A 19,133-nucleotide genomic window follows, 5' to 3' on the forward strand; every position below is an offset into this window, starting at 1 on the left:
GAATACAAAATACATTCAAAAATATAAAATGTTCATATAAATGTATGTGTTGCTCAGCACTGTGTAACCCAGCCGATAGGGGGCGTTATTTCAATATAATCATTGCACCTCCTAGTGGTGACATTAAAAATAATGATAAAACATTGATTTTAAAATTCACTTATCTGTTGTACATGTCAACATCTATGCCACTAGAGGATGGAAGTAATGTCCAGTCTTCCTTGCCAGTTGTGAAAATAAACTCCCAATGTGATCATAACAAGTGAAAAGTGAAAAAAATCCAAAGTGTTAAAACAATTTCCAAATTTCATAAAGCCTTAATTCCTTCCAAATCTTGACATAGAACCATGTTTTGCTATATATGAGTCATCAGGAGATTCTAAAACAATGATATATATATATAAAATATATATATAAGCCTTGTCCAAATTATAAGAATACATCTACATTGTGCAAATGAGAACTAATCCAAATATGTGTAATATCTTGAATTCATTATACTAATAGATTGACACCTGCCCAGGTGTGCTAGGACAGGCTCTCCACACTCAAACCAATTTGACAAAAACGTTAACACAATGATTATATTGAAGTAATTTCCCCTTGCTGGCTGGGTTACACAGAAATGAGCACCCCATATATTTATATGAATATTTTATATTTTTGAATGTATTTTGTATTTAGTCTCTTAATTATTTGAGGGTTGTTACGGTTATGCACATAGGGACTGAAATTAAGCCAGCAGCGATCAGTGTTTTGCTGACCGCAATAGAATTAAACCTAGACCATGTGTGGGCACTGATATTGAATATCCGATTTCCAGAACTGGCTAGCGCATTGCTGGTTAAGTGCAATATTCAGCACTTAACCGGTTATGGGTTACTTCATAAAGACAGGACTGCGTTTTATGTGGTTCTATTTATGTAGTTAACCTGGCTGGTTAAGTGCTGACTCTGTCCCTGGAACATCACCCCTCCCCCCCCACACACACACTTTTTGACACTAACCAGATATTTTCGGCGACACTAACCAGTTAAGTACTACTGAAAATTAGCGGTTAGCCCTGAACAGGCGATTTAACTGGCAGGAGCCATTTCTGGCTGGTTAAAAAGCTTTGAATATTGACCCCATAAGTGCTAAACAGGATTCTATAACTGTAGTACGCAACTTGCTTACAGTATAAAAAATAAGAGAGTGGGGCACGGGTTGGTCCCACATTTAAGGCTGTAACTGTCGCGTTTTCAAAGCTGGAACCTGGGTTTGTGAGCCCTTGAACCACTGCTGAGGAGTGGCAGCGGCAGGCAGAACCACCCTCAATCCAATGACAGGGCAGAACAGGACTGGAACACCGGACTGGGGTTGCAGCAGAGGCAAATAAGCTGCAACAGGCAGAGCAGGAACCCTAGTCTTCACCTGCGCTTAGCCGCTTTTTCCCAGGAGTTGAGCCCCTGGGTGCAGGCGGCCGGCAGGGCTTTGCAGGACAGGGCAGGGGAAAGATACCAACAGGAACACACAATAGAGTAGGACTAAAAGCTGCCAGCGCAGCCACTAAACAAGACACACAAACAGATATAGGACTGAAAGCTGCCAGGCAGCCAGAAAACAAGACAAACAGAGAACCAATAACTAGACACAGAAATACAAACCAGAATCAAGTCTAGGACAGTACAAGCTAAACTACACAAAGACTAAACTAGATGCAGGCAGGGAACTAGAACAAGAAACTAAACTAGGCAGAAGTGCCACAAGCACCAACATACCAGGGCCTTAGGCGATGCAAAGGCAAAGCAGAAAGATTTCAGAATGGCTAATAAGCCCAGCAGCAGCTGAGGCTCAGCTACAGCAATCACCAGGCAACTATGGGAGCTGTGCAGGTTCAAACAAAACAAGCAAGTCTGGCAGCCCGGAAGATCCGGACCGGACTGGGCTGAAATGTGGAACGGGTGACAGTAACCAGACAGTCCATTGCAGCCACCAGGTGGCGAGAAGAAGGAGAGCACGAAACATGGGCACAACCGTGACACCTTTATAGAACCTCTCTCTTGCCATTTTGAGTAAAGTGATTTAATTTTTTTTCAACGTATGTAGAGTAGCTTCTTCATAAAAATATCTGCCATTTAATTACCACCAAAACACAGAACAAAAGAGTAACTTTTCTTATATACTACTTAAGGCCACAGTCTCCATAGGTCCATGTTTTGCAAAAAGATTCATGAGGGAGACTCTTTTCATGGTAAAAATGTCAAAAAGTAATCATCCTAAAAAAGCAAGCAAAACACAGTGGGGATAGTTCTCAACAGGTCACCTAAAGTTGGGAGCCAGGATGCTTTGTGCTGAGCCCGGGCTCCATAATGGCAATTGTGCGCGCAGCTGCTATTATAGATTCCTAGCTTAAATCCACATTTATGCACTTAACTTTAGGTGTGAGCACTTACACTAGCCAAATGGCTGATGTAAATGCCCATGTCTAAGTTAGGAATGTAACTGCATGTATTCTATAACCTGCACATGCAACTGCCAGACACACCCTTGACGTGCCCATGCCTCTCCCAGGTTCACTCTCCCTTGCAATTGTGCTCTCTGGAATTTATGTGTACAATACATAGACTACCATCTTGGGGCAGTTATGCTTGTAACTAGTAATTACTGGCAATTAGAGTCAATTAACACCAACTTTAGTCAATAATTGGCCATTAACGGCAATTAGCAGCTTGTTAGCTAATTAAGTAACATTGGCAACTGTCTTTATTAAACATAGAAAAATGTAGGCAGATAAAAACCATATGGCCTATTCAATCTGCCCATTCATTCCATCTACTCTCTCTGTCACTCTCTTAGAGATCCTATGTACTTCTCCCAAGCTTTCTTGAATTCAGATACCGTTTTCGTCTCCACCACTTCCACCGGGAGGCTGTTCCACGAATTCACTACCCTTTCCCTGAAGAAGTATTTCTTCAGGTTACTTCTAAATTTTATTTATTTATTGGTTTATCATTTCTTACACGATTAACATGCAATTGAAACACATTGTATGACTTGTATACAAAAAAAAAAAAAAAAAACGAAAACATTTGTTATAAGTTCCGAAATTACGGGGGCATTTACTGAACCCATTAGGAAAAACAAGTTATACAATTCTTTAGACCACAATTAAAATTGAGGAGGGGGGGAGTGATTTAGATAATAGGAGATCATAAGGAAAAAAAAAACAAAAAAACCAAAGTATATGGCCTGGCCTTAATATATTCCCTTATATCTTTAATAATCAGGTGACATCATCACTTACTCTTTAGGTCTAATGGCTACTTTTTTCATTTCCAAAAATGCTTTAAGATGTTCTGGCTCAAAACAAATTATATTTTATACCCATATATTTAATCAGACATTTACATGGGTATGCAAGCAAATATGTTGCCCCCAAAGCTCGGGTCTCCTCTCTATACAGCAAGAATTTTTTCCTTCTATCTTGAGTTGTTTTACAGACATCGGGATATACCCATACTCTTTGACCACAAAAAGTTTTCAAGGAATTCTTAAAATATAGTTTCAGCACTGAATTCAAATCCTGTTCGAAAACAAATGAAACCAAAAGAGTTCTACTTTGTTCTATTTCAGATAGAGATGTTTCTAATATTAACGATATATCCAACAGATCCCGTGGGTTTTGTTGATCAGAAGGTAAATTCCTTGAATTAACAATTTTATTACCACTATCACCAGGCTCAGTTTGCTGTGGAATTGGTAAATAATAAGTTTTATTTAAAGGAGGAATAGCTGAATCCGGATACAGCAGAATTTCTTGTAGGTATTTTTTGAATAGTTCAGTAGAACTCAGTTCTTTAATCCATGGAAAATTGAATATTCTTAAATTCAGTCTTCTGTTGAAATTTTCAATTTGTTCTATTTTTCAATGTATAGTCATTTTATCTGTTATCAGAGATTCAGTCACTGTTTTTAATGATTTTACTTCTTGCTGAAACTGTTCAATTTGAAGGGCTGTCTCCTGCTTAGTCTTTTCTAAGGAAGAAGTCAATGAATCAATTTTACTCACTAGCTGAGAGGTATCCCGAGCAGATTTTAATACAGTCTGATTCAAGCCCTGAAGTGCCTTCCATATCGCCTGTAGGGTAATCTCCGCGGGAGGAGATTCCTCCAAAGTTGTTTCCTCAGTGCTCCAGGCAGGGTTAACGCCATCCGAGGTTTGGCCTTTGACGACTTCTGTACTGGCCTGAACCTCCTCACTCTGCCCTATGAGCGCGGGACACGGAGGTCGATTATCTGGCGGCGAAAGAAATGTTTCTAACTCCGAAAGGGCCGTAGTTCCTCCTATGGCCCTCAAATCGGATTCGCTCGTCTTTGCAATGGGAATAAGCATTGCAAATCGATCTAGTGTTTGTTGGGACGGGGAGGAAGTTCGTGCCACTGGCGTCTGGCATTTCACTATCCCCTTCCTTTTAGTATGAGGCATATTTCCAGCAGAAAGGTAAGCGTAGAAAAAGGTTTCCAACAACTTCACCACGATCGATCAGCACAAACGCTCAGTCCGCCATCTTGACACGCCCCCCCCTCCTCTTCAGGTTACTTCTGAGTCTATCTTGTTTCACCTTTTGTTTTATATTTATATGATTTTAATGTTTTTAGCATTCTGTTTTATTTGTTTCAAAGTCTCAAGGTATACATAGTTACTTTTGTTTATCCATTATTGCTTTTGAATTACATTATATTGTGTTGCTAAAGTAAGTTGTACCATTTATGTTTGAATTGGGTTTCACACTGATCATTTCCCATTTTGGGTTTCTTTTATTTTGTAGACTTCTGAGGCAGGCACGTAGTGTCAAAACATGGTGCTGTATCGAGTCATTTATATAACAGCAACATGAGAAGTATTTTTATGCAACTTGTTTAAGTTATATGAATTAAAGTATTGTTTGTTCTTAAGTCCCCTGGTTTGAGCCTTCTTCGATTTCCCACTTTTTGTGTCTTGCACTTGTTCCATTGGAATCTTGTGTTCTGCTACCATGTGGCTTCCTTTCTTCGAAAGTATACATATTGAGATCTTTAAGTCTGTCCTCATATGCTTTATGATGAAGACCACTGACCATTTTAGTAGCCACCCTCTGGACTGACTCCATCCTGTTTATATTGTTTTGCAGGTGCGATTTCCAGAATTGTATACAATATTCTAAATGAGGTCTCACCAGAGTCTTATACAGTGGCATCATCACCTCCTTTTTCCTACTGGCCATTCCACTCCCTATGCACCCATGCATCCTAGCTTTCGCCATCGCCTTTTCTATTTGTATGGCCACCTTAAGACTATCACATGCAATCACACCCAAATCCCACTCCTCTTTCGTGTACAAAAGTTCTTCACCTCCAAAACTGTATCATTCCCTTGGGTTTGTGCTGGCCAAATGCATGACCCTGCATTATTTTGCATTAAATCTAAACTGCTAAATTTCAGATCATTCCTCTAGCTTCGATAAGTTCTTCCTCATATTATCCACATCATCAGGGGTGTCTACGCTATTGCACATTTTGGTATCATCTGCGAGGAGGCCTACCAGATAGCCCTTCAGCAATATCGCAAAAAAAATGTTAAAAAGAACCGGCCCAAGAAGTGAACCTTGTGGCACACCACAGGCGACATCCTTTTCCTCAAAATGAGCTCCATTTACCACTATCCTCTGTTGCCTTCCACTTAACCAGTTCTTAACCTAGTTAATCACTCTATGGTCCATATGCAGAACCATGTCAAAGGCTTTGCTAACTACTACTACTACTACTACTACTACTATTTAGCTAAGATCTAAATACGCCACATCTAGCGCTTTCCTTTGATCCAACTCACTGGTCACCCAATCAAAGAAATTAATTAAATTTGTCTGACAACTTGCAAGTGCAATTGCATGCTAGTTGCAAAGTTGGACACACAATTTTATAGAATTAGGGAAAACAAGTTTCCATGAAATAAAAGTGCAAGCAACATTATTAATCCAAGAAAGGGGGAACACCTTATGATGTTTCAACAAATATGAGTGATTCAGCATCTACATTGGTGTCTATCTGTTGTCTTTTATACATGTCTCCTCAAAGTGCCTTCACCTCCAACTCCCCTTCAATCTCTCCCCAGACTATGACTGAGTACTTTCATGATAAGGTTCACAAGATTAATCTTGAGTTCTCAACCAAGTCACCTCCACCTCTCCTTCCTCCATTTCATTCTGTCAACCCTCCTTCAACCCCTGACTCCTTTTTCTGTAATCACTGAAGAGGAAACTGTACATTTTCTTCACTCCTCTAAACTGCTTACCTGTTCCTCTGATCCTATTCCTATCCATCTACTCAGCACTATCTCTCCTACTATCATCCTTTCTATCTGTCATATCCTCAATCTTTCACTTTCCACTACAATTGTTCCTGATATCCTCAAACATGCCGTAGCTATATCACTCCTCAAAAAACCTTCATTAGATCCTACCTGTCCAACTATCGCCTCATCTCCCTCCTTACTTTCCTATCCAAGATACATGAACGTGCTGTTCACCGCAGTTGTCATGACTTTCTTTCATCTCAAGCTATTCTTGATCCACTCTAATCTGGATTTTACCCTCTATATTTAACTGAAACAGCCATTGCTAAAGTCTCCAATGACCTCTTCTTGGCCAGATCCAAAGGTGTATATTCTATTCTCATCCTTCTCGATCTATCTGCTGCTTTTGACACTGTTGATCACCGCCTTCTCCTTGATACACTGTCCTCACTTGGATTTCGGGGTTCTGTTCTTTCCTGGTTTTCTTCTTATCTATCCCATCATACTTTTAGTGTATGCTCTGGTGAATCCTCCTCAACTTCTATCCCTCTATCAGTTGGTATACCTCTGTCTTGAGACCGTTTCTTTTCTCCATCTATACTTCTTCCCTTGGTGCTTTGATCTCCTCCTCCTCTTTTCAAACATTAATGACATAAAATTGCCAACTTACATATGTAAGTTGTGAAATACCGACTTACACATGTATGTATCAGCATGTACACATGTATACCAGCCACTTCACAACCCTACATGTGTGACCACTTCTAATTAGACACAAGGCTGCAATCATCATGTATTTTTAATTCAGAAGGGGAAATAAAGAATGGGGGATTAAGATAGATACCTTCCTTAATTCCTTCAGTCAAGGGCTGACCGAGAAGGGCACGTTTGAAAAACTTCTACATGTGAAGGATCAGATATGAATCCGGATGTGCGAATTTTCCCACATGCACCATGGATTCCCTCTGTGACAGAGGGAATACACATATAGAGTTTAGTCCTCCACAAGGCCTACCCATATCATGCTCAAAATACTCCTCCTTGAAATCTCTGTATACTGTGGATTTCCACATGTAGATATTTGCTTTCTAAAATTGGGTTGTACATGTGTAAGCAATATACACCTGTAAATACCAGTATTTACACATGCAAATCATACATAAGCCTTCTAAAATAACCACATCTTGTTGATGAACATGACTTCTGCAAGGCATTATGTGGAATGAAAATGGCTGCAACAATACTCTGAATAAATTTTGCAGTAGGCTCTCTCTCTCTGGTAAGAGTGAACTACAGCATCAGTCTTTTTCTCACTACCATGCCACACCCACTGACAGAGATATGAGACGCCCCTGCTAGTCAATCCCTCTGAACAATTGCATAGAATGGAACACTGAATCCCATTCTTTACTCTTTGGAACACTTCATGACAAGTGTCACAACATAATGACTTGTTCGTTCCACATTTATGCCTAGTTAATCATACTATTTTTTTAGCACTACAAATACTAGCCAAAGAGCAACAAAAATGGCCATGTTTACCCAGATTACTTTATGTAGCTGTATGAAATTACAACATTTTCTAGAAATAATGTTTCAGATCAATATGGATTCTATTACCTTAATCATCCACAAATCTCATTTTGCTAATTTCAGAATATGTTACTTTTGCCAGAATGCCTAATGAGCATTGTTATTTCAAGGGAAACAGGGCTAGCCTTAAGCAAGGACAACAGGGATAGCCACACAGGGCCCCATGCTCCTAGGGGTTCTGTGTTTAACCGAGTCAGTTTTGCAACTGGAGGCTGAACAAAAGTTAAAGCACCTTCTCCCTTTCCATCTTCTTCGCCCTCTCCATCTCTCTCCTCCTCCCCCTCCCTCTTGGTAATTGTGCTTCTCAGCATTGATGCTCTATGCTCTTGTCACCACACCACTGGCAATGTATTTAAAACATTTCTACCCCACCTAGTCCTAGGCAGGTTACAGTAAAACATACACAAAACATATTTCCCTCTCAATCCCACTCACCCTTTGCTTTTGTGTTTCTCAGAGGGTAAGCACTATTTTACTGCCTTTTGGCTTCACCTCCTCACAGGACTAGCCTTAAATACATCTTGGACATCTCATTTGCAATATTAAATCCTGAGGGGGGGCAACAAACTGGTTCATACTGGGCTCCACAATTGCAAAGGCTGATCCTGATGAGAAACAGGCAGTGAGCAACAGACACAAGTTGTATTTCATGAAACTAGACAAAATTGCATATATAAGTGTTAATGATACATTTGCTTTGAACAAAGCATGCTATCCATACTCCCTTGAATCAAAATATCGTGATTCCACTTCAAGGGGGATTTGGACAGGAAAACATTGTGCTAGAGAGTTGATTCCCTTGTTCCTAAAAACAACATTTTACCCAGTTTCAAATGATGCAGCATACAGCTTCCAATCTATTATTTTCCCATATACTCAGCATGTGAAATATGGAAAGGAGATGATAATCGAAAGCAGACTTCCTGTTGCATCTGACCTCCTTCTCCTCTACATCTGTCACATTCCTGTGGCAAATCAGTGAGGAGCCCAGTGCCATGTTAATGACATCATAGGAAAAAAAAAGCCTATTTTTGTCAGTAATCGTTGCTTACCAAAGTTTGTAAATTTTTTCATAAGCTTTTTAAATCCATAAAAAAACATATGTACGTCTCTGCTGACTTCCTCTCCATCTGGTTCTGTCTGATTTTCTTATTAGACATGTTTCACAATGAAGAACTGTAGAAACATTTTATACCTCTGATAATGATGTCCCTCTGTCTTTTTTATGTGTGCATGCATGGAGAGTTTAGGTGCATAACATTTCTGGCTTCAGGAAAATTAGATATAAAGCTCAATGAGTAGGGCATTTATGCATATGGGAGATTCTGTATATGGTGCCTAGAAAATCCACGTGGAAAACATTTCCGCCTAAGCTTATTCTATAAGCAGCACCTAGATTTAGGCACAGTATATAGAATATGTTTGAGTGACACCCTAGCACCTAAATCTGTACACCTCCATTTACACCAATGAAAACATGGCATAAATCCCGGCGCATAGATTTACGTGCAGAGGGCCATATTCTATAACATGGTGCATAAATATTGGAACGCCCATGAAACTCCCATACTGCCTAGAAAATAGATGTAGTTAAGGGCTCATGTACTAATGGCCACGCGCTAATGAAAAAAATAGCACATGGCCATTACTGCCAATGTAGCCTAGTGGTTAGTGCAGTGGACTTTGATCCTGGGGAACTGAGTTCAATTCCCACTGCAGCTCCTTGTGGCTCTGGGCAAGTCACTTAACCCTCCATTGCCCCTGGTACAAAATAAGTACCTGAATATATGTAAACCACTTTGAATGTAGTTGCAAAAAACCCAGAAAGGCAGTATATCAAGTCCCATTTCCCTTTCCCAATATACAAAAACTTGTGTATTAAAAGGTGGCCTCAGCACATGAGAAACTATATCTAGGTGCCCCTTTTTAGAATTGCCCTCCAAATAGGGAGTGGGGAAGGGTTGGAGGACTGATAGAGAAATCATCTTGCAGATGTAAAGAATGGAGTAGAGGATGAACACCCCTTAACAATCTCTGCTTTCTCAGAACTCTATGTCCATCTATCAGCTTCCTGTTTTTACTTCCCTGAAACTCATATGTGGGACTCACAAATTTGATTATATCCCTCCTCTTAGTTGGCCATCATTGGTTACCAGTGGCCTACAGAATTAAGTTAATGATTCTGATAATGGCTTTTATTGTTCTTTATGATTTTAAATTTATTAAGTCATCATTAGAACAATCAAGCAACATACTTGCACAGAAATATACATTGGTATTAGCAAAAAAAGAAGCAAATAAAATCAAGAGGCAAATTATCTATACCAACATATACATCCAATCCACCACTGGCATCAAGAGTGAAATGTGAGAGAAAATGAAAGGAAAACCAAATTTTGATATTCATTTCACTAAATAATATAGAAATGCAAAACTGTATCTCTCCTTATCAATTTAACTAAATCAGTGATTGCTCCTACCCATATTAGCTCCAGCCTTAAAATGGTCACCATAAATTGTACTGCAAGATCAAGGCTAGAGGTCACAGCTGCCATTTTGAGACCAGAACCAGCATGGGCAGGAGTGATTCGCCCTTAGACCATCAGGGACCATTAGGAAGGCTGGGGTGGGAGGATTCTACAAGTAGGTGAGGAGAGTCTTCGAAAGAGGGGATGCTCTTAGGGGGGATCTGAGGGGGGTTGGGGAGAGGGAACCAGCTCTTGGGGGAGGGGGAGGGGAAACTCTGAATGTAACCTGATATTCAGTCTGCTGCCTAGTTAGCTCATCAGGTAGCAGGCTGAATATTGTGACTGTCCTTAGGCATTCACTACACAGTTGGAGGCTGGCCAGAACTCAGATATTCAGTGCCAGTACCTGGTATCAGAACCTAATTCAAGCTTAAAATATTCAGGTTTTTAAAAACGCTGGCTGCTGCTGGCTGAATATCATTGAGTATATCTGTCTCTCTCTCTCTCTCTCTATTTTTTTATTAGATGACAGATCAATCTCTTTCTCTATGTATAACCATTGTAGTTCAGGATAACAGTTTTGATAAGTATAAGACGCTGGAAAAACATAATTTTCAGAATTATAATGAACTACTCTATTTGTAGTTTGCTATTGATGATCTCTAGATATACAGGCCTAGATTTTATGGCACTGTAAAAATCATTGCCGAAAATAATACGCCTAGGCATATTCTATAAACCGCGCCTACCTTTAGGCACAGTTTATAGAATACAACTAGGGCCTGTCCATGCGACTAAATCTAGTCATGGGAATTTACGCCAAGTAAAACTTGGTGTAAATGATGACAATTAAATTAGGCCTGGAGTGGGTGTATTCTATAACAGCGTGCATAATTTTTAGTAATGTCCATTATCTACCCATTTCATTCCCATAGCTATATGCCCCCTTGTTGGCAGCACACATTAGAATTTACATGCATCACGTTATAGAATATCCTTAGCAAGTTGTGCATGTAAATTTTAATTAAAGCCAATTAGTTTCAATAATTGCCTGTTAATTGGCAATTGTCGGCACTGATTTATTTATTTATTACATTTGTACCCCACACTTTCCCACACATGACAGGCTCAATGCGGCTTACATAGTAACAATATAAATAATTACAAAGTCGTAAGAAGAATATACAGTTTGTGGTAAACGCAAAACTAATGGGGTTAAAGGAAAGTAAGTTAAACATAGGAGGAATTGGGTTCAGAAGGAAAAGAGAGTTGGGAGGTAGGCGTAGAAAGATGGAAAGGAATGGATATGGGGTAGTAGAAAGGATATTGGGGAACATGGTCAGAATATAACTATTGTCAATAAGAATCGTATAGGCAAGTTTTGGTTAGGTTGGATTGTTAGGGTAGGCTATCTTGAAGAGATGGGTCTTCAGTGCTTTTCTGAAGGGCAGAAGGCCGTTAATGGTACGGATAGATCTTGGTAGAACATTCCAAAGCTGGCTACCTAAAAAGAAAAATTGGATGCGTGGAACGATTTGTACTTAATACCTTTGCAGTTGGGGAGGTGTAGATTGAGGTAAGTACGGGAAGACATCAAACTAATTAGCTTGTTAAGATAATTAAGTTGCGTGCACAATAAAGAATACGACCTGAATTGTGCGCGCAACTTAACTCACACTACATAAAATCTGGAGGACAATGCAGAACATGCTAGATGTAAGCTCTTATTTTAGAAGCCCTAATCAGGATTTCCACATGTTCTTTACTAGGATTTCCATATATATATCGTATACACATGTAAAACATTAACTTTTAATTTTATTTTTTTTTTAGTCTTATGGTGGTTATGTCACGTCAATGGTTCTTGGATCTGGAACTCGACTATTCAAATGTGGAATGGCAGTTGCTCCGGTTGCAAGTTGGGAGTACTATGGTATGAAAATATTAATAAAATTAGCATGAAATGAAACAATATGTTATTGCTCTATAAATCAAGTCCAGAGGAGAACAAATCAAGTATCTACAGTTAGGGACAAAGTTCAAACTACTCACATTACTGCAAAGTATTCAGGTACTTTGAAAGTAGGAATGTAGTACAAATTCTTAAATTAAAAGCACATGCTCACTTTCTCTTTTAAAATTTCCAAAGAGAAAGTGCCTTCCATCCTTTTTTTTTCAAATAAAAACACAAGTACTTTCAAAAATATAAAAGTAGATGTGTTATTTCAGCGCATGCTCCTGGAAACACCTCCTCCCAATGCATGTGAAAGTATGCATTGTTGCTCTTTGTACATTCTTTTACTGATTTGTAGCCAATTTTTATCTCTGGAGCTCACTTTGAAGATTACTCTTCCTAAAATAATTTGGAAGGAAAAAATGCAATAAATTCTGTAACTTAAATCGGGTCTCTGGCTATGACAGTGTATTCTTGCTTGCAAACCAACAGCTGTTTGATTCCAAATTCTGTAATCTTTGGGATCAACATTACTCAGATGAGAGGGACTTGACACTGAAAGCTGGTTATCTGGGCCCACTCAGTAATTTTCAGCAGCATTACCCAGATAATGCCGCTGAAAATCATATCTGATCACCTTGGCACTGTCTGGGTAGTGCTGAATATTGGGGAGACCTAGATAACTTCCATGGCCACTTTATATCTGGATATTCAATACCGGTATCCGCGTCTGACCTGGTACTGAATATCCAGGTATAAGTTTTAACACTGCAGTCAGCACTTGAAGTCAATGCGGACTGCTGTGCTTACATATCAGGGGAACAGTTTTTGTAGGTTGGCATAGGGAGAGATATTTAGTGCACATTTATACCCAAATTCTATCTAGGTCACCCATAGTTAGGCATGCAAATTTGGGCACAGATCCTAGATCAGCATGCAAATTAATTAGTTAATGACCGATTAACAATCAATAATTATTGGTGTTAATTGGCGCTCATTTGGAGTTATTTGTAGATCTGGCCCGTGCCCTATTCTATAACATGTGCACCTAAATTTTATGACGCACAACTCAAAAGTGGGCATGGCCATAGAAGGCGCATGGATGGTAGGGTTGTTGCTGGAATTTAAGGGTGATGTTATAGTGCCATTTACGTGCCCAACTGCTTTTAGTTGCATGCCAACATTTACACCAGGTTTCAGCAGGCACAAGTGCTGGTGCCCAGAAATACACACAAGATCTGTGGTAACCTAGTATGCTGCAAAGGATGCTCTGTGCAGAGTAACCTTTGCAGAATACTAGTGTCTCGTTCTAATGGTGAGCCCTTAGATTCCCTAAGGCCCGCAAGGCCTAAGAGGACAGCCGAGCACCCCGAATCTTCACCCGCGGCGACCGCCGTTCACCGAGGGTTGAGCCCCCAGCTGCGGGCGGTCAGCAGGACTGCTGGAACCGCAGGGTGACGGCTGACCCGGCTGGTAGTCAGAATGCAGTCTTAGAAGCACGACTGGCAAGGGCGGCCAGCAAGTAGCACAGTCTCTGGAAATGGACTAGCAGACCGCTAGCGAGATTACAGTCTCTAAAGAAAGGCTAGCAGGACGGCTAGCCGGGATTACGACTTCTGGAGAAAGGCTAGCAGGACGGCTAGCTGAGGAGGGACACAGTCTCCGCAGGAGGGCTAGCAGGACGGCTAGCTGAAGAGGAACACAGTCTCCGCAGGAAGGCTAGCAGGACGGCTAGCTGAAGAGGAACACAGTCTCCGCAGGAAGGCTAGCAGGACGGCTAGCTGAAGAGGAACACAGTCTCCGCAGGAAGGCTAGCAGGACGGCTAGGCTGAAGAGGAACACAGTCTCCGCAGGAAGGCTAGCAGGACGGCTAGCTGAAGAGGAACACAGTCTCCGCAGGAAGGCTAGCAGGACGGCTAGGCTGAAGAGGAACACAGTCTCCGCAGGAAGGCTAGCAGGACGGCTAGCTGAAGAGGAACACAGTCTCCGCAGGAAGGCTAGCAGGACGGCTAGCTGAAGAGGAACACAGTCTCCGCAGGAAGGCTAGCAGGATGGCTAGCTGAAGAGGAACACAGTCTCCGCAGGAGGTGGGAACACTCCGGGGTCCTCTGTGTCGGCTTCTGAATGAACGAAACGGAAGCACTGGACCTCTTCCGTTTCGTTGTTTAAATCCCCCGCCAACCATCCCTTCACCGGGGGAGGAGCCAATCCCCCCGGTCCTGGCAGGCAAGGAACGCCTGGATTGGCCAGCCTGCCTTGCGGGCGGAGTCTCAACATTAAAGCGCCAATCCAGCGCGAGTAGGCGAAGCTTCCTCGTTGGTCCGCTCCGGCCCAGGAAGACGATGACGCCGGCGCCGCCATCTTGGCCGGCGTGCTCCCTTCTTTGAGGCCGGCGCTTGTTCCAGCGGGTCGCCGGCCTCGGCCCGAGCCGCGGCCGCGCTGGCTCCGTCGGCGCCGCGTCTCCGCTGCCCGGAACCCCGCGAGCCCCGATGACCATTGCTCCCCCCAGCGGGAGCACAGGTAAGGGCCCGGAATGGGACAGTATCCTCCCCGGATGCCCCCTTCTCCCTGGGCCCGGGTTTGGAAGGATATCGGGCGTGGAAGGCCTTGACCAAGGAGTTATCTTCGGGACCAAAATACTTCCAAGATAATAAGTAATACAGCCTTCCCCGTCGCTTCTTAGAATCCAGCACCTCCTCTACTTCATACTCCGGATCTGGGTTAACCTCGAGAGCTTCATCCTCGGATTGGTGAGGGTGCCATCGGGACCCACGAAACCTCTTCAGTAAAGAGATGTGGAAGGCGTTGTGCACGCGTAGGGTCCTCGGGAGCTGCAACCGATATGTTACGGTTCCAATTCGTTCCTGGATAGCATAAGGTCCAATGTACCGAGGTCCCAGCCTCTGGGAGGGCACCCGGAGTCTCAGGTACTTTGTACTTAGCCATACCTTCTGCCCCGGCTGGAGCACTGGGGCGGGTCGCCGGTGGCGATCGGCAAAGACTTTATCCTTGGCAGCGGTTTTCTGTAGTTGTTCCCGAGCCATTTCCCAAACCTTCTGCAGCTCCGCTAGGGTTTGGTCCCCCCCGGGGGTTAACGCTGGAGAAGGGAACGGCCCTGGAAGCCTAGGATGTCGCCCGTATACCAAGAAGAACGGAGAATGTCCTGAGGATGAATGGTCACTTTGGTTATAGGCAACCTCAGCCCATGGAAGTAGAGAGGCCCAGTTATCTTGACGTTTGTTGATAAATGCCCGCAAGAATCCTTTCAATGTTTGGTTAATCCTCTCAACCATGCCGTTGGTTTGCGGGTGGTAGGCGGATGAAAAGTGAGTCTCTACCCCCAAAGCCGTACACAAGGCTCTCCAGAAGCGTGAGGTGAATTGAGGTCCTCGGTCACTGACAATCCGACTGGGCAGCCCATGTAACCGAAAAATGTGCTGAATGAAGGATTGTGCTAGAGAGGCCGCCGATGGAAGGCTCGGTAATGGAATAAAATGAGCCATTTTAGAGAAACGGTCTACCACGACCCAAATCACGGTGTGACCCTGGGAGCGGGGAAGGTCAGTGATGAAATCCATGGATAATTCCGTCCAAGGAGCGGTCGGTACCGGCAGTGGTTGTAGGTCCCCCACGGGGGCCCCAACTAGTGGCTTAGTCCGTGCACACACAGGACACGAAGTGACAAATTGGAGAATATCTTGCCTCATCCGTGGCCAGTGATACTGTCTCGCAATGAACCGGAGGGTCTTCTGATACCCGAAATGCCCGGCCCATCTAGATGAGTGACCCCATTGCATTACTCTGTCTCGGTCGGCGGCCGGCACTAACTCCTTAGTCAGTGCAACCTCTCCTGTAGCCGCACTGAGACATGTTGGGTCTAACATGGGGTGGATCTCCGTGGTTTCCTCAGGAACTTCAAATACTCGAGAGAGCGAGTCCGCCGGGGTATTCTGAGAAGCCGCCCGGAATACTAACTGAAAGTGAAACCGGGCAAAGAATAATGACCATCGGGCCTGTCGGGGATTTAACCGCTGGGCCTCTTGAAGATACAGGAGGTTCTTGTGGTCAGTGATTACCGTAAATCGGTGCTCCGCTCCCTCCAGCAGGTGCCTCCACTCCTGCAGGGCTAATTTCAAGGCCAAGAGTTCTCTATCCCCTACCGTATAATTCCGTTCTGCAGGGGAGAACTTACGTGAGAAGAATGAGCAAGGTTGACGTCGGCCTTCGGGGTTGACTTGCGAAATGACTGCCCCAGCCCCCAGGGCGGACGCGTCCACTTCTACAATAAAAGGTTTCTCGGGATCCGGCGCCAACAGGATGGACGCTGAATTGAACGCCTCCTTTACCTGACGAAAAGCCGCTTGCGCCTCTGGCGGCCAATCTCGGACCCTCGCGTTCTTTCGGGTGAGCGCCGTCAGCGGAGCTGTCAGTTGGGAATACTGAGGAATAAATTGGCGATAATAGTTCGCGAACCCCAGGAAACGTTGCAGTGCCTTTAGTCCCAGCGGTTGTGGCCACTCTCGAATCGCCCGGAGTTTGTCCGGCTCCATCTGTAAGCCCCCGGGTAACAAAATATGTCCTAAAAAGGGTATTGATCGCTGATGAAAGGCGCACTTACTGAGTTTAGCGAATAGACGGGCTTGTCGTAACCGGTGCAGCACTGCACGGACGTGGCCCGTATGCTCAGCGGGGTCTTTGGAATAAACCAGGATGTCATCCAGGTATACAATTACCGTGGAGTTCAGCAAATCCTCGAGCACATAGTTGATAAGTCGCTGAAACACCGCAGGGGCATTACATAGGCCGAATGGCATCACCCGGTATTCGAAATGTCCCTCGTGGGTGTTGAAAGCCATCTTCCATTCGTCCCCAGACCGGATTCGAACTAAATTGTAGGCTCCCCGCAAATCCAGCTTAGTAAACATCTGTGCTCCTTGTAGCCTGTCAAAGAGCTCGGGAATGAGCGGCAGAGGGAAATGATCCTTCACTGTGATGGCATTTAACCCTCTATAGTCAATACAGGGCCTCAAGGATCCATCCTTCTTGGTGACAAAAAAGAATCCCGCCCCCGCTGGGGACGTGGAGGCCCGGATGAACCCTTTCCGCAGGTTCTCCTGGATGTATTCTTGCATTACCTTGGACTCTCCTCGGGACAGGGTATACAGTCAGCCCCGAGGTGGCATGGTATCCGCCTTTAAATTAATGGCACAGTCGAAAGACCGATGCGGCGGTAGCACCTCCGCTTCCTTTGAATTAAACACATCTGCGAAGTCTCTATAATCCATTGGTAGAGAGTCCAGCTCTACCCGTCCCCCACCGGGCCCTATATTTAATGCCGGGCAGCTGCCAGTCCGGGTCTTACAACAACTTTCCTGACAGGAGCAACCCCAAGCCTGGATACTTCCCCCGGTCCAGTCGATAACCGGACTGTGACACCGCAGCCACGGCAGTCCTAGGACCACTGGGTGAATGGTCCGGGATAGTACCAGGAATTGGACTTCCTCCCGGTGATTCGCCCCCACCTGCAATTCCAACACGGGGGTGATCTCCGTGACCGGTTGGGGTAGAGTAGTTCCTTGGATGGTGGTTATTTGCAGCGTCGGCCTGCGCGGAAGCGTAGGCCAGCCCATTTGCTGCAGCAGTTCGAGCCCGATGAAGTTACCCCCGGAACCAGAGTCCACCAGGGCCCGGGTCTGGACCGTGGCCTCTTGCCACCATAACATTACTGGCAGTGTTATCAAGGAGTCCGGTAGGGGAGCAGAGTGCCCCAAGAACCCTCCCCTCAGGGTGCCTTGGGGGAAGCGTTTCCCGGCCGGACGGGGCATGTCCGGATGAAATGTCCAGCCTCACCACAATAGAGGCACAGTCCATTGGACAAGCGTTTCTTTCTGTCTGAGGGAGCCAGCCGTTGGCGGCCCATTACCATCGGCTCCTCCCCATCCTCCTTGGAGTCCCAGTTCCCATGGCGAGGGGACGGCCCTTTGCCCATCCGGGATGTTCCCCGCGCCCACTTCTGTCGCTCCGCCCGGGCTCTAGCCCGCTCCTGGAACCGGGTGTCGACTCGTATACAGAGCGAAATCAGGGCATCCAACTGTCCGGGAACTTCCCGTCCAGCCAGTTCGTCCTTGATCCGCTCTTGTAAGCCTTCCATAAAGATGGCCATCAAGGACTCCGGATTCCAACGCAGCTCCGTGGCTAGGGTCCGAAACCGAATGGCATAATTGGCCACCGTCCCCTCTCCCTGATGGATCCGCAGCAGTTCCGACGCTACGGAGGATGGTCTGCCAGGAAGGTCGAACACCATCCGGAACTGGCGCTGAAATTCACTGTAGTCATCCAAGATGGGGTCCTGTTGTTCATTTAGGGGAGCCACCCACGCCTGGGCTTTCCCTTCACAAAGGCCCATAATGTAGCCCACTTTACTTTGGTCCGAAGCAAATGCCTCTGGTTGCATCCGGAAGGCCAGGTTGCATTGGTTGAGGAACCCCCGACAACCTCCGGGAGTCCCATCATAACGTGCTGGTTCAGGGAACCGAGGTCCCGTGCGGAACCCTCCCAACCGGGGAGCTGCTGCGGCCCCCTGGACCGCAGCGGCCTGGTTCTGTACCTGAAGTGTAGAAAGTTGAGAACACACATTCTGGAGCGCCCCAGACAGGGCGTTCAGCTGCTCCTGCTGCTGCTGAAGTACCTTGGCCAGGTCCCGTAGGTCAGGTTGCGTCGGCGAGCTCATGGCTTCCGTTTCCTGTCTCGTTCTAATGGTGAGCCCTTAGATTCCCTAAGGCCCGCAAGGCCTAAGAGGACAGCC

General features: G+C 44.5%; 1 protein-coding gene across 2 annotated transcripts in view; it reads left to right on the top strand.

Moving 5' to 3' along the window:
• FAP (fibroblast activation protein alpha) overlaps positions 1-19,133 on the top strand; it is a 185,783-nt gene that overhangs the window by 142,792 nt on the left and 23,858 nt on the right. For both annotated transcript variants that reach the window (XM_030209580.1, XM_030209581.1), the window contains one exon: positions 12,208-12,307. In XM_030209580.1, coding sequence (XP_030065440.1) covers positions 12,208-12,307 — 100 coding nt within the window. The remainder of the gene's footprint in view (positions 1-12,207; positions 12,308-19,133) is intronic.

Source organism: Microcaecilia unicolor, chromosome 7, assembly GCF_901765095.1.
Source record: "Microcaecilia unicolor chromosome 7, aMicUni1.1, whole genome shotgun sequence".
Lineage (NCBI taxonomy): Eukaryota > Metazoa > Chordata > Amphibia > Gymnophiona > Siphonopidae > Microcaecilia > Microcaecilia unicolor.